Below are 21,711 nucleotides of genomic sequence, written 5' to 3' on the forward strand. Positions count from 1 at the left end.
TTTGCGAGATGAATCGACGGGAGCGGCATTGGAAATCCACACTGTCGGAGCTTAACCTGCCGGCACACTTTCCTCTGTGGCGTTGTCTTCGTCTTCTCCATGCACCAAAGAGTGCCGTTGCTGCAAAATTCTGTATCTTCACTTTACTTTGTTAGATTTTATATTATTCCATTATCTATGTTCTCCTGCATGTACTAGTAAAACTAAGTACCCAAATACCAATTGAAACAAGGTGAGAGGAATATCAATGACATAAATATTATATTGTCATGGAGTCATTATCATGCAGAAGTGGAAGTTATGATTATGTCCACAGAATCAGATGGCCCTGCATGATGGTCGCATCTGGGGGTAAAATAAGACAGAAAAAAATAATAAATGTGACACCTGAAGATGGTCACCATTTTAAACAGGGAAGACTTGAATCAGCTGTTGTGGTGAAGATTCTTGGTATTTTCTTCTTAATTGCGACATTCTTTTTGTTGAAACTTTTGCTCTTCAGGGATGTTTGTTCATGGTAATTTTAGCTTATGGGCTTACTGGTGCATCAAAAAAGCAAGACATGAAGTGCATGAAAGATGCGATAGAAAGTGGCCATTTTTCAAAATAAAATAGTGGGCTGATGTGCTGTGTGTGAATAAAACTGCAATTATTATTGATTGGTATTGTATACAGTACAATCTTTTTGTACCAAAACACTTGAGTTTACTTTTAATGATTGGAAGAGAGTGAAAAGCTGCTATGGTATGTAAATATAAACTATCATTGCTTCACAACTGATCCCGGTGTTGTTTAACTTGACATGGTCAAGCCTAAGTAAATAACATTTTTGCAACCATTATTTTCTACGTAATACAATAAGAAATATAGATAATTAATGGATGAATATGGTAAAAGAACTGAGCTTGTGTCAGCAACTGTTTTCCATATTTAATTTCGGGAATCAGAGAAAAGCTTATGTACTGTACATGTCGCATATTAATGAGAATTCTGGCCATCTCAAATACCAGGCGGAAAAGATCAACTAAATTAGCTCTAAAAATGACATTTTGCGCACTTCCAACCCAAAATACCTTGCAAAGCCGATAAAAGGAGAGTAAAATGAAAAAAAATTTATGGAAGAGCATTCATAAAAGTACAGACAAAAGCTACAACAAAATTACGCATAAAGCAATAAAGTTGGGGTAATGTGGCGGCATTTATGTATAAAAAACAACAACAATGGGTACAGTATTGTAATTACAGAAGTTATGCTGTGATATGTTATTGTAGCTACAAAAGGCAGCTTGCTTGAGTCGGATTGAATTAAAAATGGATGAAACAAAGCCCTCATTCTTTCAAAGAAAGGTCATTGTCTTAAATCTGCATGCTGGAAATGTTTCCTTTCAGCATACCTGATTATGTATGCTGACGACTGCATATGCTTCTGAACTAAAGTTTAGTTTCAGCATTTGAAAACTATACTTTAGTTGCTAAGTGCAAATTGTTGTTAGGAGGTGGCCATGATTGGATGCAGGCTGATATGCACGAACTCACCCTGATGCCAAGCTCCACATTTTCCCCTCCGTAAATTTCCATCCCCTCGTCGAGTAGGCCAATTTCCTCAAAGAACTTCCTGTCAACCACAAAGCATCCAATAAGAGCGGGACTCCTGAAAAGAGAAAAGGGTAAACACAGATTTTGAATACAAAAAGTGGTTAAACAGTCATGACACATACCCTTCCACTGATTACTTTTAGTATTTCCCTTTTATACATAAAAATGTCTCACAGCTATGAGTCTTCATTAACCAATTCTATTTTTAATGTACTGTTCCTCAGAAATTGATTTGTCTGGGTCTTTGTTTACTGCATATTTGTAAATAAAACATTTAATTTCACATATAAAATGATTACCTTGAATATGTACCAGAGTATTCACATTCAGAATTGATCCCCGTGGCTACAGTGTACTGTACATGTATACAGCTGCCCAATATTTGCATTTGTTTTTCAAAAATGTACAAACATTACAATAGTCCACTTTAAAATAATAAGAAATAAAAATGTTTTGTTTAAATGTCTGAAATGCAAATGGCCTGCAGTGAGGTAGGACTTTGATTTTATTCATTATATATGTGTACTGACAAAGCAGTGCTACACCCTGTGAAGTCCTTTATATTAACACATTCATTCTCTCTCAGGACTCTTTTTACCTGATAGGAGCTGTGTGGTTGCGCAGTGTCCACCAAGACTTGGGTGGGTTGAGGTATCGACACCAAAGCTCCCAGTCGAAGCCCTGAGCAGACAACGGGTACTCTTCCATCTCAAATGTGTCATATTTGATGTTGTCGAAAGAGGGAGACACCACCCGAGTACGGTCCTCTTTTATTCGCTGAAGAACTGGCTCTGACCTGTGGGATGATAAACAACAGACAAAACTAGAAACGGGTACTTGGTATACTTTGATTTAGCCAAATTTAATTCAATCAATAATTCAAAAATCTACCACTTCTTAATAATAAATGATGCTCAGTTGGCTACAGTTATGGCAACAAAACAATGCAGATGAAAAATACTCATATCTGCAGCCATTATCTTTATTGAGAAATACAGTTGCTGTAATCTAATCTTGGTGTGTGACACAGCTGTTTCTAGCCCTATTAGTTGTCGCCGTTATATTATAAAGAAATTAGAAGATCTAAATATGCCAGACTGGAATAACCAGCACTAAACTGAACACATTACGTATGGTCAATTTGACATGTGTCATGTAAATCTTAATGATGTAGTTATGAACCCTGAAGACAAATGAACAGTGCAACAGCCCCCAAAGACAAACTGATACCGTTGAAAACCTAGAAAATCACACTAATCGACTGATAAGCCATTAATAATTTGATTAGTCGCTGTTCAACTAAACATACTACATGTGACACATTAAGTTCATATATGGCAAAGTGTTCAACTCTTCATTCATCATCAGTTTATAAGTTTTTTGTTGTTGTTGTTTTTCATTTTGCAATTGACAAAAAGTTCCAAAAGGAAATTATTATTAAAAAAGCTGAGGTTGTAATGGAGCTTGAAATCTCAGTTCGGGCCAGTGTAACGTCGTATTTACTTGTTATTTTTGTGTGTGTTTTTTTTTTTTTTTTTCTCTGTATACTTTGGTTTTCTCGCACATTCCAAAAATAATGTTACAAACCAAGTTAATATGATATTGTTAAGTATTTTGCGTTTAAATGGTGGCTCATTCAGACAAAATATCTGACCAAGTTTTGTATAGAGTAAATACCATTCTTTCCCCCCAATTTGAAAGTGGCACAATAATGTAGAAATACATTAAAATACCTCCATTTTGAAGATCATATATAGTCATTGTGATGAAAATACTATTGATCTTTAGAAAACACAAATATTAACTGTTCATTTTAGTCTTTTGGCAACAAACTGCTAGAAGCTGCAAAAACGTGTGTCCCAAGTGAAATGCACGGAAAATCAGTTCACCTGCCCCAGAGGCATCTTTTAAAACTACAAAGAACCAACACCACAGCCATGAAGGGGTCTTTTGCCTTTCTACTGTTCATTCATTGCAAGGTAAATTTGTACTGAGGTCTATAAATATTAAAGGCATTAATGTATACAGTGATCTTCCAAAGCTCAAAACGTCCAAAGGTGCAATCACACAGGGCCAGGTAGCTTTAGATTCGTTTCGATTCGTCCCCCCCCCCCACACTTTCAAAATATAATTTCCCATCGGGATCAATTATATTCGCAGTAATTTGTTCCAGAGTCCAAACTGTTGCCATCATAAAATCGCAGGTAATGGCTAGCTGCTCAAAATATTGAAGAGGACATGACAAACTAATGATAGTCAATTGTGACATAAAAAATAAAATGAGTGTATCTATCTATCACTTTGTGAAACATGTTATGATTTAGGAATCAGATAAATATTAATACACACAACTTTATTTCTTTATAGCTCTGCTAGTGTAGGAAATCAGTGACACATTTTCATCGCCACGAACAATTTGTTTACGAATCATGAACTATGTATGTACAAATGTGTTATTAATTATGTAACATACAAAGATCTGCTTTCAGATTGTTAAACTTAGCACTTTTTGAACTTATAACAAAATCAGAAGAATTTTAAACACATTTTCAATATTTGAATTTCATTTTGCCATGGCACTACCATGTTGCCACTGAGAACAAATCTATCGGTTTCTTTGTCTGTTCGTGGGAAGCCTGGACTTGCATGCTGTGCACCTGTGTATTGTAATCTGGGGTGTAATTTGGCACTGCAGCTCCAAGTGAGTCTTGAAGGTGTCCATCAGTGAGATGTGTTCTGTGTTTGATTTTGAGGAAGTTCATGCCAGAAAAGGCAGATTCACACAGACAGACATCCAAACTAACCGGCAACCTTCACAGCTGCCGTACATACACCACTGTACTTTTCTGTGTCAACGAGATCCCAAAGGTTTGGTGCAGCCTGAAAGGCCTTGAAGTTAAGATCATTTTCAATTTCAATTTCCACCTGGTGTAGTGGTACGCTTGCCTGACTTTGGTGCAGGCAGCGTGGGTTCAGTTCCCACTCAGTGACGGTGTGAATCTGAGGGCTAATGGTTGTCCATGTCTATATGTGCCCTGTGACTGACTGGCGACCAGTTCAGGGTGTAGTCTGCCGTTTCCCTGAAGTCTGCTGGGATACGCTCCAGCGCCCTGTGACCCTAACCAGAATAAGCGATGTTGAGAATGGATGGATGGAAGTTTGTGCATGGGTGCTTTTTCAGACATCCTGTCATGATAGACATTAACATTGAAAAATGTTATCTCCCTCAGTGAAACTGGTGCCGAGGGCATATTCTTCTTAGCTTCTGAACTTTCCAGGGGGGTTGTGTTCAGGACTCTAAACACATTTTCACCTGAATGGTTTAGTTTTCGGACATGCTGGCCCTACCCCCCCAGCTCCCCCAGCCCCCTCCTTTTATCCTCCATCCTCCCGTGCCTGAATTTATTTAGGATTTTTATATTTGTATTTTCCTCCTAAATTTAAATTGAAACACATAATTACAAGGGTACGTTTTTCACATTAAAAGTGTGTTAACCCAAACTCACCACCCAGTGTTGAATTCCACATGTGCATCAAATAGAGCGACCACAGGTGCTGAAGCAACCCTCCATCCACTGACTCTGGACCTGATCAGTCCTTCCTGTTTGTCATGATGGACCACTTTGATGAACTCAGGTCCATGCTGACCGTTCATCTCATCTACAAAACTCTGAAGGTGCTCTTTTAGTTCCACTAGAGGAAAAGAAAACATATTTACATACAGTCATGTGAGTGATATGAAAGCAGTTATATTATGAAAAGTTTTATTTCCATGAATTAATAACCCCTTTGAATGTCAACAAGAATGGCCATAATTTCCTTTATTTTAAGACTAAAATGTCAATTGTTACATAGTTGTCTCGTGAGGTTAAGTGGTGTTGAAAATGGATAGATGGATGTCTTTATTGGCTGTTTGTATCCATCCATCCATTTTCTGAGCCGCTTCTCCTCACTCAGGTCGCGGGCGTGCTGGAGCCTATCCCAACTGTCATCGGGCAGGAGGCGGGGTACACCCTGAACTGGTTGCCAGCCAATCGCAGGGCACATACAAACAAACAACCATTCGCACTCACAGTCACACCTACGGGCAATTTTAGAGTCTCCAATTAACGCATGTTTTTGGGATGTGGGAGGAAACCGGAGTGCCCGGAGAAAACCCACGCAGGCACGGGGAGAACATGCAAACACCACACAGGCGGACCCAGGGATTGAACCCGGGTCCTCAAAACTTTTAGGCTGATGCTGTTTGTATAATAGAAAATCCAAATTCCAACTCTTTAAAACGGCTTAAAATGGGGTGTTAAAATGACCACAATTTGTCAAATTTCCGAAAGGTTGTACAAAAACTTGAGGTTTCATCATAATCACTGTCATCATTACATTCTGGGCTGAGTATCCTTTATGGTACCGACCCAAATGCTCTGGGATACAGAGTATTGAAGTATGCCTTGTCTTTCGGTTCCAGGTTTTGGTATCTAGAGATTAATCATGTGATCAAACCGGTAAAAGGCTGTTACGTTACACGTTGCTGCACCATGCAGAAAGAAATATGTCCATACCGGTGACCACTGATGGGGTGTACGTGTTGTGAACTGTATATTTACTGTAGTTGCATGTTGTCGAACTGGAAATAAAAAATGCCATGGAGGTCAAAATCGTGGCTCCACTTTTGCAAATTGATGCCAATAGTGCAAGGTGCAATATACAGTAGGCTAGGGCTAAAACTAACAATTATTTTTATAATCGATTATTTCTTGATCAATGAATCGGATGACAACAAAATTTTTATTTTCCATCCCTTTATTTAAGAACAGGACATTATTTTAAATTGACAGTGCAGAAAATGCTCAAAGACAATGTTAATTGTTGAGTTACTGGCTTGGTCCGCAATGTCCGAAAACGGGCAAACATTTCGAAAAAATGTTTTCCAAAGTAAAAGCAGATGTTTTCAAATGTCTTTTTTGATTACACTCAAATATAATCAATCTTCTTTCATGGAGGACTAGCGAAGTCTGAGAATATTTACTGTTGACAGCCTGAAAGTAGATGATTTGGAAACTTAAACAACGTCCTTAAATGAGTAATCGATTATCATAGTAGTAGATTAATTTGATAATCGATTAGGTGTCGATTATTGAAATAATTGTTACACCTTTACAGTACGCAAAGGCTGGAAACACCCCCCCCTGTGGACGTTACAGAGCCAAGAGTGGCCCAATTCAAAATCTCCAACACCAAAAATACAACGAGATCCCGTCCCCCAAACCCAATTCATTTTCTGAACAATTTAATTTTAACTTTTGGCCATCTCCTGTGATTGTCTGTTTTTCTTCTTGTTTCTAGAAGATGCCAAAGCTCTCTGCCCTACAGAAGCTATTTGCTGATGAGGACATGGCAGTTCATGATGTCCAGTCTCTGTGCTCCTTATCAGTTGTCACACAAGAAGAGGCGCAGGGACGTTGTCAGAAAAATACGGTTGTCCACCTGACCACTAGACCCTTTCGCTTCAGCCGTGCTGAAGGCTAACATCGCTGCCATCTCTCCAGTCATCAGCAAAATCATAAACCACGTCCTCCTAACCTGGCCTTAGCCCATCTGTGCTAAAAGGTGCTGTTGTCAGACCACAACTGAAAACCCCCACAAAGGATCCAGAAGTCCTTTCCAACGACAGGCCCATTTACCATCTTACATTTGTGTCAAAGGTTTGGGGCAAAAAAGAGGTTGCAGCACAACTTCAGGATCACCTAAACCACAATAACCTTGTTGAGAAGTTTCAGTCTGGCTTGCGCCCTGGCCATAACACTTTAATAGCCTCGGTCAGTGTCAACAACAACGTCCTGATGGCAACAAACACTGGTTCCAACTTCCCACTGCTCCATCCTCCTGGACCTAACAGCTGCTTTTGATACGGTTGATCACAATATCCTCCTACACTCCATGCCATACACCATTGGACTTTCAGAAAACGTACACATCTGGATCACCTCATATCTGGCCGATTGAACCAACCACATTGCCCTGTGCAAAGCAATGTCCCCACACCCACAAGGTCACCTGTGGTGTCTCTCAGGGCTTGATGCTGGGCCCCACCCTCTTCACCTCGGACCTGCTCCCCCCCTGGGCAAATTACCATGGGTGATCAGGCCTTTTCCTCTGCAGATTCGGGGCTTTTGTACGCCACCCAAGCTCCCCACAGACGACAGATTTTTTTAAACATCAAACTCGTGTCTTGTCCAGGTATTCCTCGTTGTCTCGTCAGCCTGTATTTAGTTCCCTGGTTTCTTTCATGGCGGCACAGCGGACGACTGGTTAGAGTGTCTGCCTCACAGTTCTGAGGACCGGGGTTCAATCCCCGGCCCCGCCTGTGTGGAGTTTGCATGTTCTCCCCGTGCCTGCGTGGGTTTTCTCCGGGCACTCCAGTTTCCTCCCACATCCCAAAAACATGCATGATAGGTTAATTGACAACTCTAAATTGCCCGTAAGTGTGAATGTGAATGGTTGTTTGTTTTTATGTGCCCTGCGATTGGCTGGCAACCAGTTCAGGGTGTACCGCGGGGTGCCCAATGATAGCTGGGATAGGCTCCAGCACGTCCGCGACCCTAGTGAGGAGAAGCGGCTCAGAAAATGGATGGATGGATGGATGGAGGGTTTCTTTCAGTTTTTGTCAGTTCATTGTCTGTCACGTCATAGTCGTCAGTTGTGTTGCTCAGTTATTTCACCAGTCACCCCTTGTTTCTTGTTTTTAGTTTACTCAAGTGTTTCTTTGTTACTTTGTGTTTAGATTTTGGACTTTGTTAATTTAGTATTTAGATTTTCCATGATCCTTGTTTTCCATTTTTGTTTTTGGAATTAAATATCATGAGTGAGACTCCTGCACTCCTACCTTGCCTCTCTGCTTCCCTGCACTTGGGTCCTCCACTTCCTTGCCTCCAGTGCATTCAAAAACCCTAATCATGACACTATCACTACTTTCTTTGCTCCTATATAACAATTACTTAATAGAACATCAAAGTAGTACCATGATGATGATAATTATAATAATAATATACATGTATAAATACAGTTATATATATACTAATACAAATGATTACATCAGTAACAGCAGTATCTTGGATTTCAATAAAAATAAATTAAAAAAATAAATTAAAAAAAAAAGACCAACAACTTCAACAAACAAGAAAAAACAACTATAAAAACAACTCCTATACTTATATAATATATACATGTCTTCATTGTACCATACAATATAATAATGATATATATTTATATTGATAATAGAAACCCCAATACCAATTAAGTTGGGACATTGTGTAAAACACAACTAAAAACAGAGTACAATGATTTGGAAATCCTTTTCAACCTATACTAAATTGAAGAGAATACAAAAGCCAGGATATTTAATGTTCAAACTGATGAGCATTTTGTTTTTTTATATATTGTAACAGTCACCGGTACATTTTTGATTTTTTTGGGGGCATTTTTTCAAAAGATGCAAGTCCTCTAGCACTTAGAGCAGTTTGAATGACTGATGTAGCAATAGTGCAGTGCAATGAACATTGTACAAAGGGCACCGAGACTTCAAGGAGTGTATGCAGTTTAAAGTGACTAGTAGCGTGATAATCTGTGACAATGTCGATTGTGCAAATGTTGCAGATACTCCTCAGTCAGTGTGCAAGTGGTGCATATGCTACTCTGGCATGAGTGGCCAGTATTGGACAACAACAGATATGCAAATGTATAATTGGTCGGACAGAAATGTGACAACAAACTCAAGACAAAAAAATAAATAATTGGCAGCATGTTGCAATGGAATTGTAGGTTAGCCGTTTAAGAGGTTGATGGCAAGAGGGAAGAAGCTGTTGGAATGTCTCCTAGTTCTAGTTTGCATTGATCGGTAGCGCCTGCCTTAGGGAAGAAGCTGGAAGAGCTGGTGACCGGGATGTGGATGTTGGGTCGCAGCCACTTGTTGGGTCGCATGTTGGGTCGCAGCCCGAGCCACTTCCTCCAGCTCTTCCGAGGGGATCCGAGGCGTTCCCAGACCAGGCCAACCGTTCCAGGCCAGCCGATATAGTCTCTCCAGCATGTCCTGGGTCATCCCGAGGTCTCCTCCCGGTGGGATGTGCCCGGAACACCTCATCAGGGAGACGTCCGGGAGCCATCCTAATCAGATGCCCCAGCCACCTCATCCGGCTCATCTCAATGCGGAGGAGCAGCGGCTCTACTCTGAGCCCCTCTCGGATATTCGAGCTTCTCACCCTATCTCTAAGGGAGAACCCGGACACCCTGCGGAGGAAACTAATTTCGGCCGCTTCTATCTGGGATCTTGTTCCTTCGGTCACGACCCACAGCTCGTGACCATACGTGAGGGTAGGAACGTAGATCGACCGGTAAATCGAGAGCTTCGCCTTTCGGCTTAGCTCCTTCTTCACCACAATGGACCGATACAAAGTCTGCATCACTGCAGACGCTGCACCGATGCGGCTGTCGATCTCCCGTTCAAATCTTTCCTCACTCATGAACAAGACCCCAAGATATTTGAACTCCTCCACTTGGGGCAGGATCTCATCACCGACCCGGAGAGGGCACTCCACCCTTTTCCGACTGACAACCATGGTCTCAGATTTGGAGGTGCTGATTCTCATCCCAGCCGCTTCACACTCAGCTGTGAACCGCTCCAGTGAGAGTTGGAGATCACGGTTTGATGAAGCCAACAGAACCACATCATCTACAAAAAGCAGAGATGCAATACTGAGGCCACCAAACCGGACCCCAGCTACGCCTCGGCTGCAGCTAGAAACTCTGTCCATAAAAGTTATGAACAGAATCGGTGACAAAGGGCAGCCTTGGCGGAGTCCAACCCTCACCGGAAACGAGTCCGACGTACTGCCGGCAATGCCAAACTCTGACACCGGTCAGGTACAGGGACCAAACAGCCCGAATCAGGGGTTTCGGTACCCCATACTCCCGAAGCACCCCCCACAGGACTCCCTGAGGGACATGGTCGAACGCATTCTCCAAGTCCAGAAAACACATGTAGACTGGTTGGCAGAACTCCCATGCACCCTTGAAGGACCCTGCCAAGGGTGAAGAGCTGGTCCATTGTTCCACGGCTAAGACGAAAACCACACTGCTCCTCCTGAATCTGAGGTTCGACTTCCCGATGGACCCTCCTCTCCAGCACCCCTGAATAGACCTTACCAGGATGGCTGAGGAGTGTGATCCCCCTGTAGTTGGAACACACCCTCCGGTCCTCCTTTTTAAAAAGGGGGACCACCACCCCAGTCTGCCAATCCAGAGGCACTGTCCCCGATGTCCACGAAATATTGCAGGGGTGTGTCAACCAGGACAGCCCCACAACATCCAGAGCCTATGGGCGAATCTCATCCATCACCGGTCCATAATATCATCAAAACATTTAGAGAATCTGCAGAAATCTCAATGCCGAAAACCAACATTGGAATGCCCGTGACCTTCGATCCCTCAGACGGCACTGCATTAAAATTTGGCATCATTGTTAAAAGGATATTGCCACAAGGGCTCAGGAACACTTCAGAAAACCATTGTCAGTTACCACAGTTCGTCGCTACATTTACAAACGCAAGTTAAAACTACCATGGAAAGCGAAAGCCATATATCAGACACACCCAGAAAAGCAGCCTCCTTCTCTGGGTGCAAGATGGACTGACACAAATTGGAAAAGTGTGCTGTGGTCTGACGAGTCCACATTTCAAGTTGTTTTTGGAAATCTTGGGAGTTGTGTTCTCCGGGCCAAAGAGGAATAGTATCCTTCCAGATTGTTATCAGCACAAAGCTCAAAAGCCACCATCTGTGATGTAGTGATGGGCACGGCAGTTCTTTTGAGTGTACTGTATCACCAGAATCACTTTGTTAAAAAGATTTGTTCAAAGATTCGTTCCCAAATCTTTGTTCTTTTTTACAGAATCATTGAAGTGCTTCCTCATTCAGTTAATTATTCATCCCTGAGATTCACGTTCACACGAAGCACTACCTGTTGTTGTTTTCACGTATTGTAAAGTAGGAAAGGTGTGGAGATTAAAACAATTTAAGCTAAGTTGTCACCTACCCATCTCTTGCTCAGCAAGCTCTCGAACACCCGGCTTCAGTTGTGACTCGTGAACATGCGTGCGGCGAACTCAGCTACCGCAGATATCCTTCCGCGTACCCTGACATCCAGCTCGGCTGTCGCCGGCCGGCGTCACTTTTCTGCAATTTACCGCGGTGGACAGCGTCACTGACACCAGCACCCGGGCTTCCTGCTCACCCACCTGTTATTGCCATCTGATTTGTGCAAAGTGTCTTGAGAAGCGCTATATAGGTTTAATGTATTATTATTATTATACAAAAAGCTTTAATAATTAAATTAGAGACACAGAGGGGATGATATGTATGTGTACATATATACATGTATTTTTCATTTACATTTCAAAATTTTTTTTTGACTGACTCATCATTAGCTGTTAGCTTGGAGAAATTGATGCTAGTAAAAGCGAATGGTTAAAATCACTCCTTCCATTCACTGCATAATATGTAGTTCCTTGCGCGAACAAATGACTCATCGTTGTCTGCTCCAGCCACGCCCCCTGCTTCCTGCTCACTCCTTGTCCTGATGGTCCACCACCTCGCCTTGGATATCCTTCCCAGAGCCAATCCGCAATAAACCATTCTAAAATCTACTCCCTCCGCCTCAGTCTGCTCTTGGGTCTAATCCAATTCACATATGACTTTGAAACGTGACAATTCAGTCCCTCCCCTGCCTGTGAGGTGTTGCCTGATGCTGGCTGCTCATTGATCATTCGCCGGAACTTAAGAATGTGTAAAAATACGCTGCAGTTCTCTTTTGGCGCAGATGAGCTCAACTGAAAAAAACAAAATCCCACTGTTGTGAATAACTTCCCTATTTATGTATAACATTCACATATACAATAAATATAATATGATGTATTCCTTGTAGGCTTGATCGACCTTGAACACGCATGTCTGTCAAATCAACAAATAAAGTGTATGAGAAGATAATATGTATGTGTAAATATATACGTTAGCTTAAATTTCTTATTAATCTTTTCAAATAAATCTCCCTTAAACTCCCTGCTGCTGCCGCTTCAGTTTGCCTTGCACTGACAAATCTAAATCCTATGTCGGTCTCATATCCTCTCATGACTTTAGGTGTAGTCTGTTACGATTATGGAGACAGTCCGACCCACACCCTATGTGTGTGCTTGTTTTCATGTGCTTGACTGACTCAACATCAGCCGTTAGCCTGAAGAAATGGATGCCAGTGAAACCTATCCCTGCGAGGACATCAGGACGAGTGGTTAAAATCACTCATGAGTATGTTCACTGCATAGGACATCGTTCCTTGCGTGAACAAATCATGATTCGAACCATTTTGCAGTGAACTTCTGCATGAATCAGCGTACTAGTACATTGCTCCTTAGCGGATCGTGAACGAAGAAGTTCAAAGAACAAATCACTAGTGTCTAACAGATCGCAAATGAATAAGTTCAACAGATGAATCACTTGTGGCTAACAGTACATTCAGTACACTTCAGTACATTCAGTTCAATAGTACATTCATTTCAATTCAGTCCCGGCCCTGCCTGCATGGTGCTGCCTGTCGCTTGCTGCTCAATGGTCATTCGCCGAAGTGAGTGACAATCACAAATTACATGGCAGTGCGTTGACTGAAGTTCTGCCAGCCATCTGCACCCTGGCTGCTCATTGGTCATTCGTCGAACATTCAAAAGTGAGTGACAGAATGCTACAGCAGTTCCGTTTCTGCTCCCAGCCGACTTGCTCACAGTGGCGGTTAAACTCAAAGAACGAATCATTTCATAAACAGATTCAGTTCAATACGTTCACTGGAAATATTCGTTCTTTTGAACTAAATGTTTCGGAACTAAACAACACGACTGTGAGATTATGGGGGCTGTGTTAGTGCCCATGGCATGGGCAACTTGAACATCTGTGAAGGAACCATTAATGTTTAAAGGTACATAGGTACAAGCAACGTCTTTTTCAGGGACATCCCTGCTTATTTCAATAAGACAATGCCATGGCCACATTCTGCACGTGTTACAATAACGTGGCTTCGTAGTCAAAGACTGCGAGTACAAGACTGGCCTTTGAGCAGTGCAGAGCTGTCTCCCTTTGAAAATGTGTGGCAAATTATGAAGCGCAAAATATGACAACAAAGACCCCGGACTGTTGAACAAATCCATCAAAGTCCTCATCTTCTCTATCCGAAATGAACAGCTGGGCAAGTTCTCCATCAAACACGCAAGGTTCCCTCTCGACATTGTCTGAGTCAGTCTCGTTGCCGTGCGGCTCCTCAGAAATTATGCCGGCTTTTAAGCTCGAACAACAGTGCAAGCAGACACTTTAGCCCAAGCATCCACAATCCATTCACAAATTGTGGCGTAACTCGCCCGGCGCTGCCTCCTATTCTTAGTAAAGCTGTGTTCGCCATCTGTCATCCATTCGCTCCCACGCCGCTCGCAACTTCACTTTGAACGCCCTGTATATACCGATGTCCAGCGGTTGGAGTTCATTAATCCATTGCTCGCCTTGTTTCCGCGGAAACTCAGCTTCATCTTCTAGACTTGGCGAAGCTCGTTTTCCTGCTTCCTCCACTTGCGAACAATGTATTCGTTGATCTTGAATTCTTTCAGGCTGCTTGATTCCCATGTTCCTCCGCGTAACTGATAGCTTGCAGTTTAAACTGTGCTTCGTAAGCGTGTCTCTTCGTAGGTGCAGTTTTCGACTGCAACCCAGCCTCCACTCGTAAAGTAGCAGTCAAGCCAGCCGCCCCTAATTTTGTTCATACTAGGGATTACGGTAATAGGTCGCCAACACGCGGCGAAAGCCACCTTCAAAATAAAAGCTTCCCAATAATACTGACGTCAGTGCTCTTCGGTTAAGGAATGCAACCAACAAAATTAATTTGAATTTTGAGATACATTAAAAAATGTAGTTTGATATTTTAGGAAAAATAAATGCTAAATGGACTGCACTAATATAGCACATTATCTACATCATCACAGTGCCCAAAGCGCTGTACAAAGCCTCAGATTCAATGGGATTATGTTGGGGTGGCTTTGGCTCAGTAGGTAGAACAGGTTCGAATCCCTGCTACGACTGTCCGCATGTCGAAGTGTCCTTGGGCACACTGAACCCTAATTTGCTCCCAGTGGGCCTGGCAGTGCCTTGCATGGCAGCCGTCGCCCATTGGTTTATGAATGTGTGTATGAATGTGAGGCTTTGTGAAGTGCTTTGGGCACTGTGATGGTGTAGATAAAGTGCTATATAAGTGCAGTTCATTACCATTTTTTTTCACAAGATATCACATAAACTACATTTTTAATGCATCTCAAGATTCAAATTAACCTTGCTGGTTCCATTCCTTAAACGAAGAGCATTGACGTTCGTATTATTGCGAAGCTTTTCTTTTGAAGGTGGCTTTCGGCGCGAGTTGGCGACTTATTACTGTAATGCCGAGTCTGAACAAAATTAGGGGCGGCTGGCTTGATTGCTACTTTATGAGTGGAGGCTGGCTTGACCGCAGTCATTTTCGGGGGTCCTTAGCAAAACCGATGTTGTTTTGCACAATGCACATACCGGCGCTATATACCTACTGCGGGCGTGCCTTTAGCGTCCTCCTTCACACGCACCCTTCCCCCTTTGCAAACAGGAAAGCCCAGTTACCTTTATCGAAAGCTTTCTCTGCGTCAAGTGACATGATAATTGCGTTTAGATTTTTACCCTGTGACATGCTTATTAAATTCAACAGACATCTGACATTATTTGTGGAACTTTTACCTTTAATTAAGTCTGTCTGGTCATAGTGGATGATCGACGGAAGTACGGAAGCACGGGCTTTCGAGATAATCTTGATATCTACATTAATCAGTGATAAGGGCCAATAATTTGCTGGGAGAGTGGGGTCTTTACCTGGCTTTAGTAATAACTTAATTGAAGCTGTGTTCATATGGCTACTAAGTCTACCTTTATCCTTTATCTCATTGACTGTTCTGAAAAATAAAGGCGTTAGTATTGGCCAAAAATGTTTAATGAATTCAACAGGGATTCCGTCCGGGCCAGGCGCCAGTCCCGGTTGCATATTCTTTAATGCGTTATGTAATTCTGTGATGGTTAAAGGAACATCAAGGCTGTCTTTAATTTGTGTATTAATTGAGGGATGTTTAGATCCTTAAAAGTTTAAATTTCTTTTTGATCTGGGTTGTTCAAAGATGCGTATAAGCTGCGATAAAAATTTTAAAAAAATTCATTTATTTCTCGCGGTGACTGTGTACAGTTGCCGTTTGAATCTTGAATGGCTGCAATTAATGACCTTTATTGCGCTGAAGTTGGTTCGCAAGGAATTTTCCCGATTTATTATTGTACTCAAAGTTAGTGTATCTTAATTGTTGTTGTAGAAAATCTGTTCTTTTTGATAAGATAACGTCAAACTGATGTTTTGCCTTTTGAAGTTGGTTTCTAAGTGTATCTATTGGATTAATTGTATATTCTTCTGTCAGGTGTTTTATTTTTTCCTCAATTCCGTTGTCCAATTATTGTTCTTGTTTTTTCTTATAAGAAGAATATGTCATGATTCAACCTCTCAAAACAGCTTTCCCAGTTTCCCACAACTGAGATGAGGATATGGTTGGGGAGTCGTTAAATTTCAGAAACTCATCCCATTCCTTCCTCACAAAAGAATCAATATCTGTGTCCTTCAATAGCGACGTGTTGAAGTGCCATGTTGGTGGGGGTCCCAAATTATTTCAACTTTTAGATTGAGAGAAATTCGTGCGTGATCGCTGATGATGATTGGATGTATGATGTGTGCTGCCGAATTGTATGATGTGAGCTGCCGAATTGTTTGAAAGAAATAAATCTATTCTTGAGAAAGAATTGATGAGAAAAATGTGTATTCTCTTTTTGTAAGGTTTTTCCGCCTCCTTATGTCAACGAGACCAAAGTCATCCATATACTGCTCTATTATATTGGAGCATTGTGGCTGATTACTATTGTTGAGATTTGAGCAATCTATTAGGGGATTTAGCGTTAGGTTAAAATCACCTCCCATAATAATTGTAGAAGTGGCTGACAAGTTTAACAACTGTGAAAAGAGCATGTGAAAAAAAGGCTGGATCATCTTTATTTGGAGCCTATACATTGACAATTGTATAAAGCTTGTTAAATATTGTAGCCTGTATAATTATATATCGGCCTTCTGGATCTGCTACTGTAGTATTTATTGTAAAATGTAGTCTTTTATGGACGAGTATTGAGACTCCTCTTTGTCTACAATTATAAAAGGCCGAGATAACCTGAGTGAAATTAGAGTCAATGAGGCATTTTTCTTCTGACTTAGTAAGGTGCGTTTCTTGTAATAAGAGGAGGTCTGTTTTAAATGTAGTGGTATAATGCATAATCTTCATTCTCTTTGCCTGTGATCGAATGCCATCGACATTACAAGACACGAATGTTGAGTGTGACATATAATGGGTGTGTGTATCATAATTTTAAATAGATTTGGTACGGTGCATTCTTTGTTGTTGTTTTTTTGACAGTTTTCGAGAGATTTCTTTTGGTATTGTGTTGACAAATGTTATTTAGAGAGGGTGATAGAGATGCTATATTTGAGTACTGCAAAGCCAGGGTACAAAGAAGGGTAACGAGTAAACACTGAACACAGGAAACAAACAGTGACAAGGGGATAATGTGGTTTGTGGTGGTGGTTTGTTGTGCGCAAAAAGAGTTTTGAGCGACTTGTGGATTGAGTATGTGTAGAAGCAAGCAGAGCAGGAAAGCAGAGAGATAGGAGTGATGATTCATGCTGGTGGCATGCGTGCTTCCGTTTTTGTTTATCTAAGCAAAAGTGGAAAGAATGAAAAAATATATAATTATTTTTTTACAATTCATTACGACAACAGATTAAAAGAAGTACTTATTGAGAAGAGCCGGGGCGTGACGTTGGCCGTCGACATATAGCTTGTCGACAACTAACCACGCTCGTTTGCCTTTGTCGCTGAAATTCTTCATCAATGGGTACAAAACTCTACGCCACTCATTAGTCTCCTTGGGGAACCGGTCGTTCTTTCCAAACGAAGTCCCTTTAAGCTCCCGCCCTTTGGATTTAACAAACACAAAATTGTCTTATTTGCTGATGATACAACTCTATACTGCTCTGGATGTAACCTCAAGGTGCTTCTGAATACTGTGGAAAATGAATTATCCATCCATCCATTTTCTGTACCGCTTATCCTCACTAGGGTCAAGGGCGTGCTGGAGTCTCTCCTAGCTATCTTTGGGCAAGAGGTGGGGTACACCCTGAACCAGTCGCCAGCCAATCGCAGGGCACATTCGCATTCAGACCTACGGGCAATTTAGAGTCTTCAATCAACCAACCACGCATATTTTTGGGATGTGGGAGGAAACCGGAGTACCCGGAGAAAAACCACGCAGGCACGTGGAAGAAATGCAAACTCCACAGCTGTGATTTGAACCCCGGTCCTCCGAACTATGAGGGAGATGTGCTAACAAGTCGTCCACTGTGCCGAAAACGAATTACGTACATAAAGAAAAATGGTTTGACATGAAAATTTTTTTGCTGAATCTAAGTTTATACAATAGTTTTTGGCACTGGGCACATCAAACACCAAGTCAAAATCCTTGTCAGCTCAATTGAAATAGAAAGAGTCAAAGAAAATATTATATATATATATCCAATATAGTTTTTGGAGTAGTAATTGATGTGAAACTGTTGTTCATAGAAAATGAAAGAAAAATGCCATAAACTATAGGTAGAATGTCCTGAATAAGAAATCATTATACACATTATATTGCTCTTTGTTATTTTCCACCTATGACCTATTTTCCATATGACACAGCTGTGGTGGCCTTATTACCAACAATGATGAAGCCAACTACAGGAGTGAATTTAGTGTTGTATGGAAGCTGTATTGCATCCTGCTGTCATACTCTGGAATTCATAGTTAATAAAGCCAGCAACATTATCAATGCCTCTCTGCCTTCCCCCTCAGCATTCCTAGAATCACTTCTCACCCCTACCCTTTCACTTAAGCCTCCTTCCTTCAGGGAGAAGGTACTAGAGCTTTTGGACCCACTTCACGAGACTCACAAACAGCTTCATACATTAGGCTGTCAGGATGCTGACCCATGTCCACTATCTCACCATTCTGCCCTCTGTCCCGGGACAGCAACCCATCAATTACCTCAGCTATTTTGCACATGGACTCATCCACAGCCACACCGTACGTATATAACAATCTGCTGCTGCAAGATAAACTATACTTCGATTCTCTGTACGTACTGTGACTTCACAATGAAATATGGTTTATGTTTTTGTTTTTTGTGTGCCGTATTTGTGATGCAATCACAGACGGTTACCAGTGATGCCAAAGACGAAAAGTGAGGATGGCTAAAAAAAATAAAAAAAAAAAAAAGAGGTAGAGCTATTGGCTACAGTAGCATATGAAACAAGATACTGTACAGTACAACATGGTCTAACTCTAAAGTGGAAGTCCTTTTTTTTTTTTTTTAATAAAATAAGAACCAAAAGTACACCAGTCATGTTGAGTGAATCCTGACTCTGTACATCTACCTTCATGTGAGTTAATGGTGAGTGGAACAATTATATTTAACTTTTATTAACTGTGTGACCAGTTTGGGATAGACTACTGTATTTCTATTTCCATTAAATTGGTTCTAAATTGGAACACATTGTAGGCCGACTGGTGGCCAAGATCAGATTGTCATTGACCTTGGAGGTTCGGTTGTTTCGGTCTTAGCTAACTCATTTTATGTTTCATGGAACAGCAACAGCTCCTTAAATGATCATGCTATTGTAAAAATATGCCCTGTGGTAAACACACGCACAATATAAAAAGCTGTACATTATCACATTCTTTGAGTATGAGATTTTTTTGTGACGCAATGTTTTCTTAATGAATAACGGTATTGGTATGCACCCTAAAGACATCATATGGTTAGAAAGAATGACACAAACCAATTCAGACAGACAGACACTGTCCACAGCAGAACAGCTAACGCTCTAAATTACTCATTGGATGTATTCAAGTTATAATCCTGCCTGTCGGCTACAGCTGCTGCCTTCTCCTGTCTGTTCCTTATTACTTTCAACCTAAATTCTCCTGCCTCGGTCTCCTTAATGAGCCAGTGTTTGATGCTGACCTGAAAGACGATGAGCTTATTTCACGAGATTTTTTAGTCTTTGAAGAGTACCATGTTGTAGGTGGTTCCGGGCATTAAAATTTGATGTATCCATTCTAAACATTAAATATTAAGTCATTAAAACATCTTACTATAAGTTACCCATTAACTGTCTGCCATCTCGTTAACCTTATAACATTATTGACTAAGTAATTATTTTTGCCAAATTGTTGTATCTTCCCAACTTTTACTCTCCTACACTGCTGCATCACCCGGCCTTCCTCAGCCTATCAGAAAACTAGAGCACTTAAAAGTACAAAATCACTAATCATGTCTTTGACTGAGGCATTTTTGACGCTATACAAAGATGGAGGACCACATGAGAAAGAGAGCGCTGCTGCCCACAAGTGAAGCTTTTCTTTGATTCATTTGGTAAGCTAGTTCATGTTTCTTCAAGTTTGTAGACAGCAGATGTACTTTTAATCAAAGGGATTAGAAACTGTGCAATTAAACTAATCACATTTCTGCAATAAGGTATTATGAAGTAGTGTAACGAATCTTTAAAAAATCTTACCAAAAATATTTGTCTAATTTCTCGTAAAAAACAAATCTCTACACTTAAAATGAGGCACATCACCTAAAAAAGTAACTTGTTTTGAGACTGTTATCACTTGTTTCAAGTGAAAGCGAGAATGGATATCTTCAACAATTTCTGGTCCATGCCCTCCTGGGTGGCACGGAAGCTGTATATCCAGACTTAAGTGGAAAATGGATGTGGTTAGTCATAGCAAACTTGGAATCTCTATTCCCTCCTTAACTCATCAGCCTGTACTTCAATGATTTCAGTCCAAGTTTAAACTTGTCTTTGATGGCTATTTTAATTTCCTTTAACTGCAGGGGCCTGTAAAGCAGAAGAAAGGTGGTGTTACATAAAGGAGAACAGCGTCTCTATTATAGTACCTAAATGTAAACTACCTGTGTGTAAGATTTGTTTCTGTTCAACCCATTGGACCTTCAGATCATGGTTAGCTTTGGACATAAAAAACAAAACTGATCCACCCGAACCCAAGATCTATAAGACTGGTAAATGGGTTATGAGGCCTATATCCAGGAATGGTATGACTGAAGGGCTAAGATTTCCGTTCACTTTGCATCCAAGTCCATAGTTTAGCTCATATTCTAATTTCAATGTTTTCTTTGTTAGGTCCGCATACAGTGGGTACGGAAAGTATTCAGACACCCCTTAAATTGTTCACTCTTTGTGATATTGCAGCCATTTGCTAAAATCATTTAAGATCACGTTTTCCACATTCCACACAGCACCCCACATTGACAGAAAAAAAACGGAATTGTTGAAATTTTTGCAGATTTATTAAAAAAGAAAAACTGAAATATCACAGAGCCATAAGTATTCAGACCCTTTGCTCAGTATTTTGTAGAAGTTTGAGCTAATATAGCTATGAGTCTTTTTGGGAATGATGCAACAGGTTTTTCACACCTGGATTTGGGGATCATCTGCCATTCCTCCTTGGAGATCCTCTCCAGTTCTGTCAAGTTGGATGGTGAACGTTAGTGGGCAGCCACTTTCAGGTCTTTCCAGAGATGCTCAATTGGGTTAAAGTCAGGGCTCTGGCTGGGCCATTCAAAAACAGTCACGGAGTTGTTCTGAAGCCACATCTTTGGTATTTTAGCTTAGGGTCATTGTCTTTTTTTAAGGTGAACCTTCGGTCCAGTCTGAGGTGCTGAGCACTCTGGAGAAGGTTTTCCTCCAGGATATCCCTGTACTAGGCCGCATTCATCGTTTCTTCGATTGCAATAGGTCTCCCTGTCCCTGGAGCTGAAAAATACCCCCACACATGATGCTGCCACCACCATACTTCACTGTTGGACAGGTGATGA

At 41.1% G+C, this 21,711-nt stretch overlaps 1 protein-coding gene across 6 annotated transcripts in view; it reads right to left on the reverse strand.

Annotated features, from left to right (window-relative positions):
- LOC133402936 (polypeptide N-acetylgalactosaminyltransferase 18-like) overlaps positions 1 to 21,711 on the reverse strand; it is a 179,589-nt gene that overhangs the window by 68,327 nt on the left and 89,551 nt on the right. For all 6 annotated transcript variants that reach the window (XR_009768587.1, XM_061677284.1, XM_061677283.1 and 3 more), the window contains 3 exons: positions 5,103 to 5,289; positions 2,195 to 2,392; positions 1,537 to 1,651 (listed from right to left, as the gene is read on the reverse strand). Coding sequence is in view for 5 of the 6 variants with exons in the window: in XM_061677284.1 (XP_061533268.1) it covers positions 1,537 to 1,651; positions 2,195 to 2,392; positions 5,103 to 5,289 (500 nt within the window). In the remaining variant the exon portion in view is untranslated. The remainder of the gene's footprint in view (positions 1 to 1,536; positions 1,652 to 2,194; positions 2,393 to 5,102; positions 5,290 to 21,711) is intronic.

This window comes from Phycodurus eques, chromosome 5 (genome assembly GCF_024500275.1).
Source record: "Phycodurus eques isolate BA_2022a chromosome 5, UOR_Pequ_1.1, whole genome shotgun sequence".
Taxonomy (NCBI): domain Eukaryota; kingdom Metazoa; phylum Chordata; class Actinopteri; order Syngnathiformes; family Syngnathidae; genus Phycodurus; species Phycodurus eques.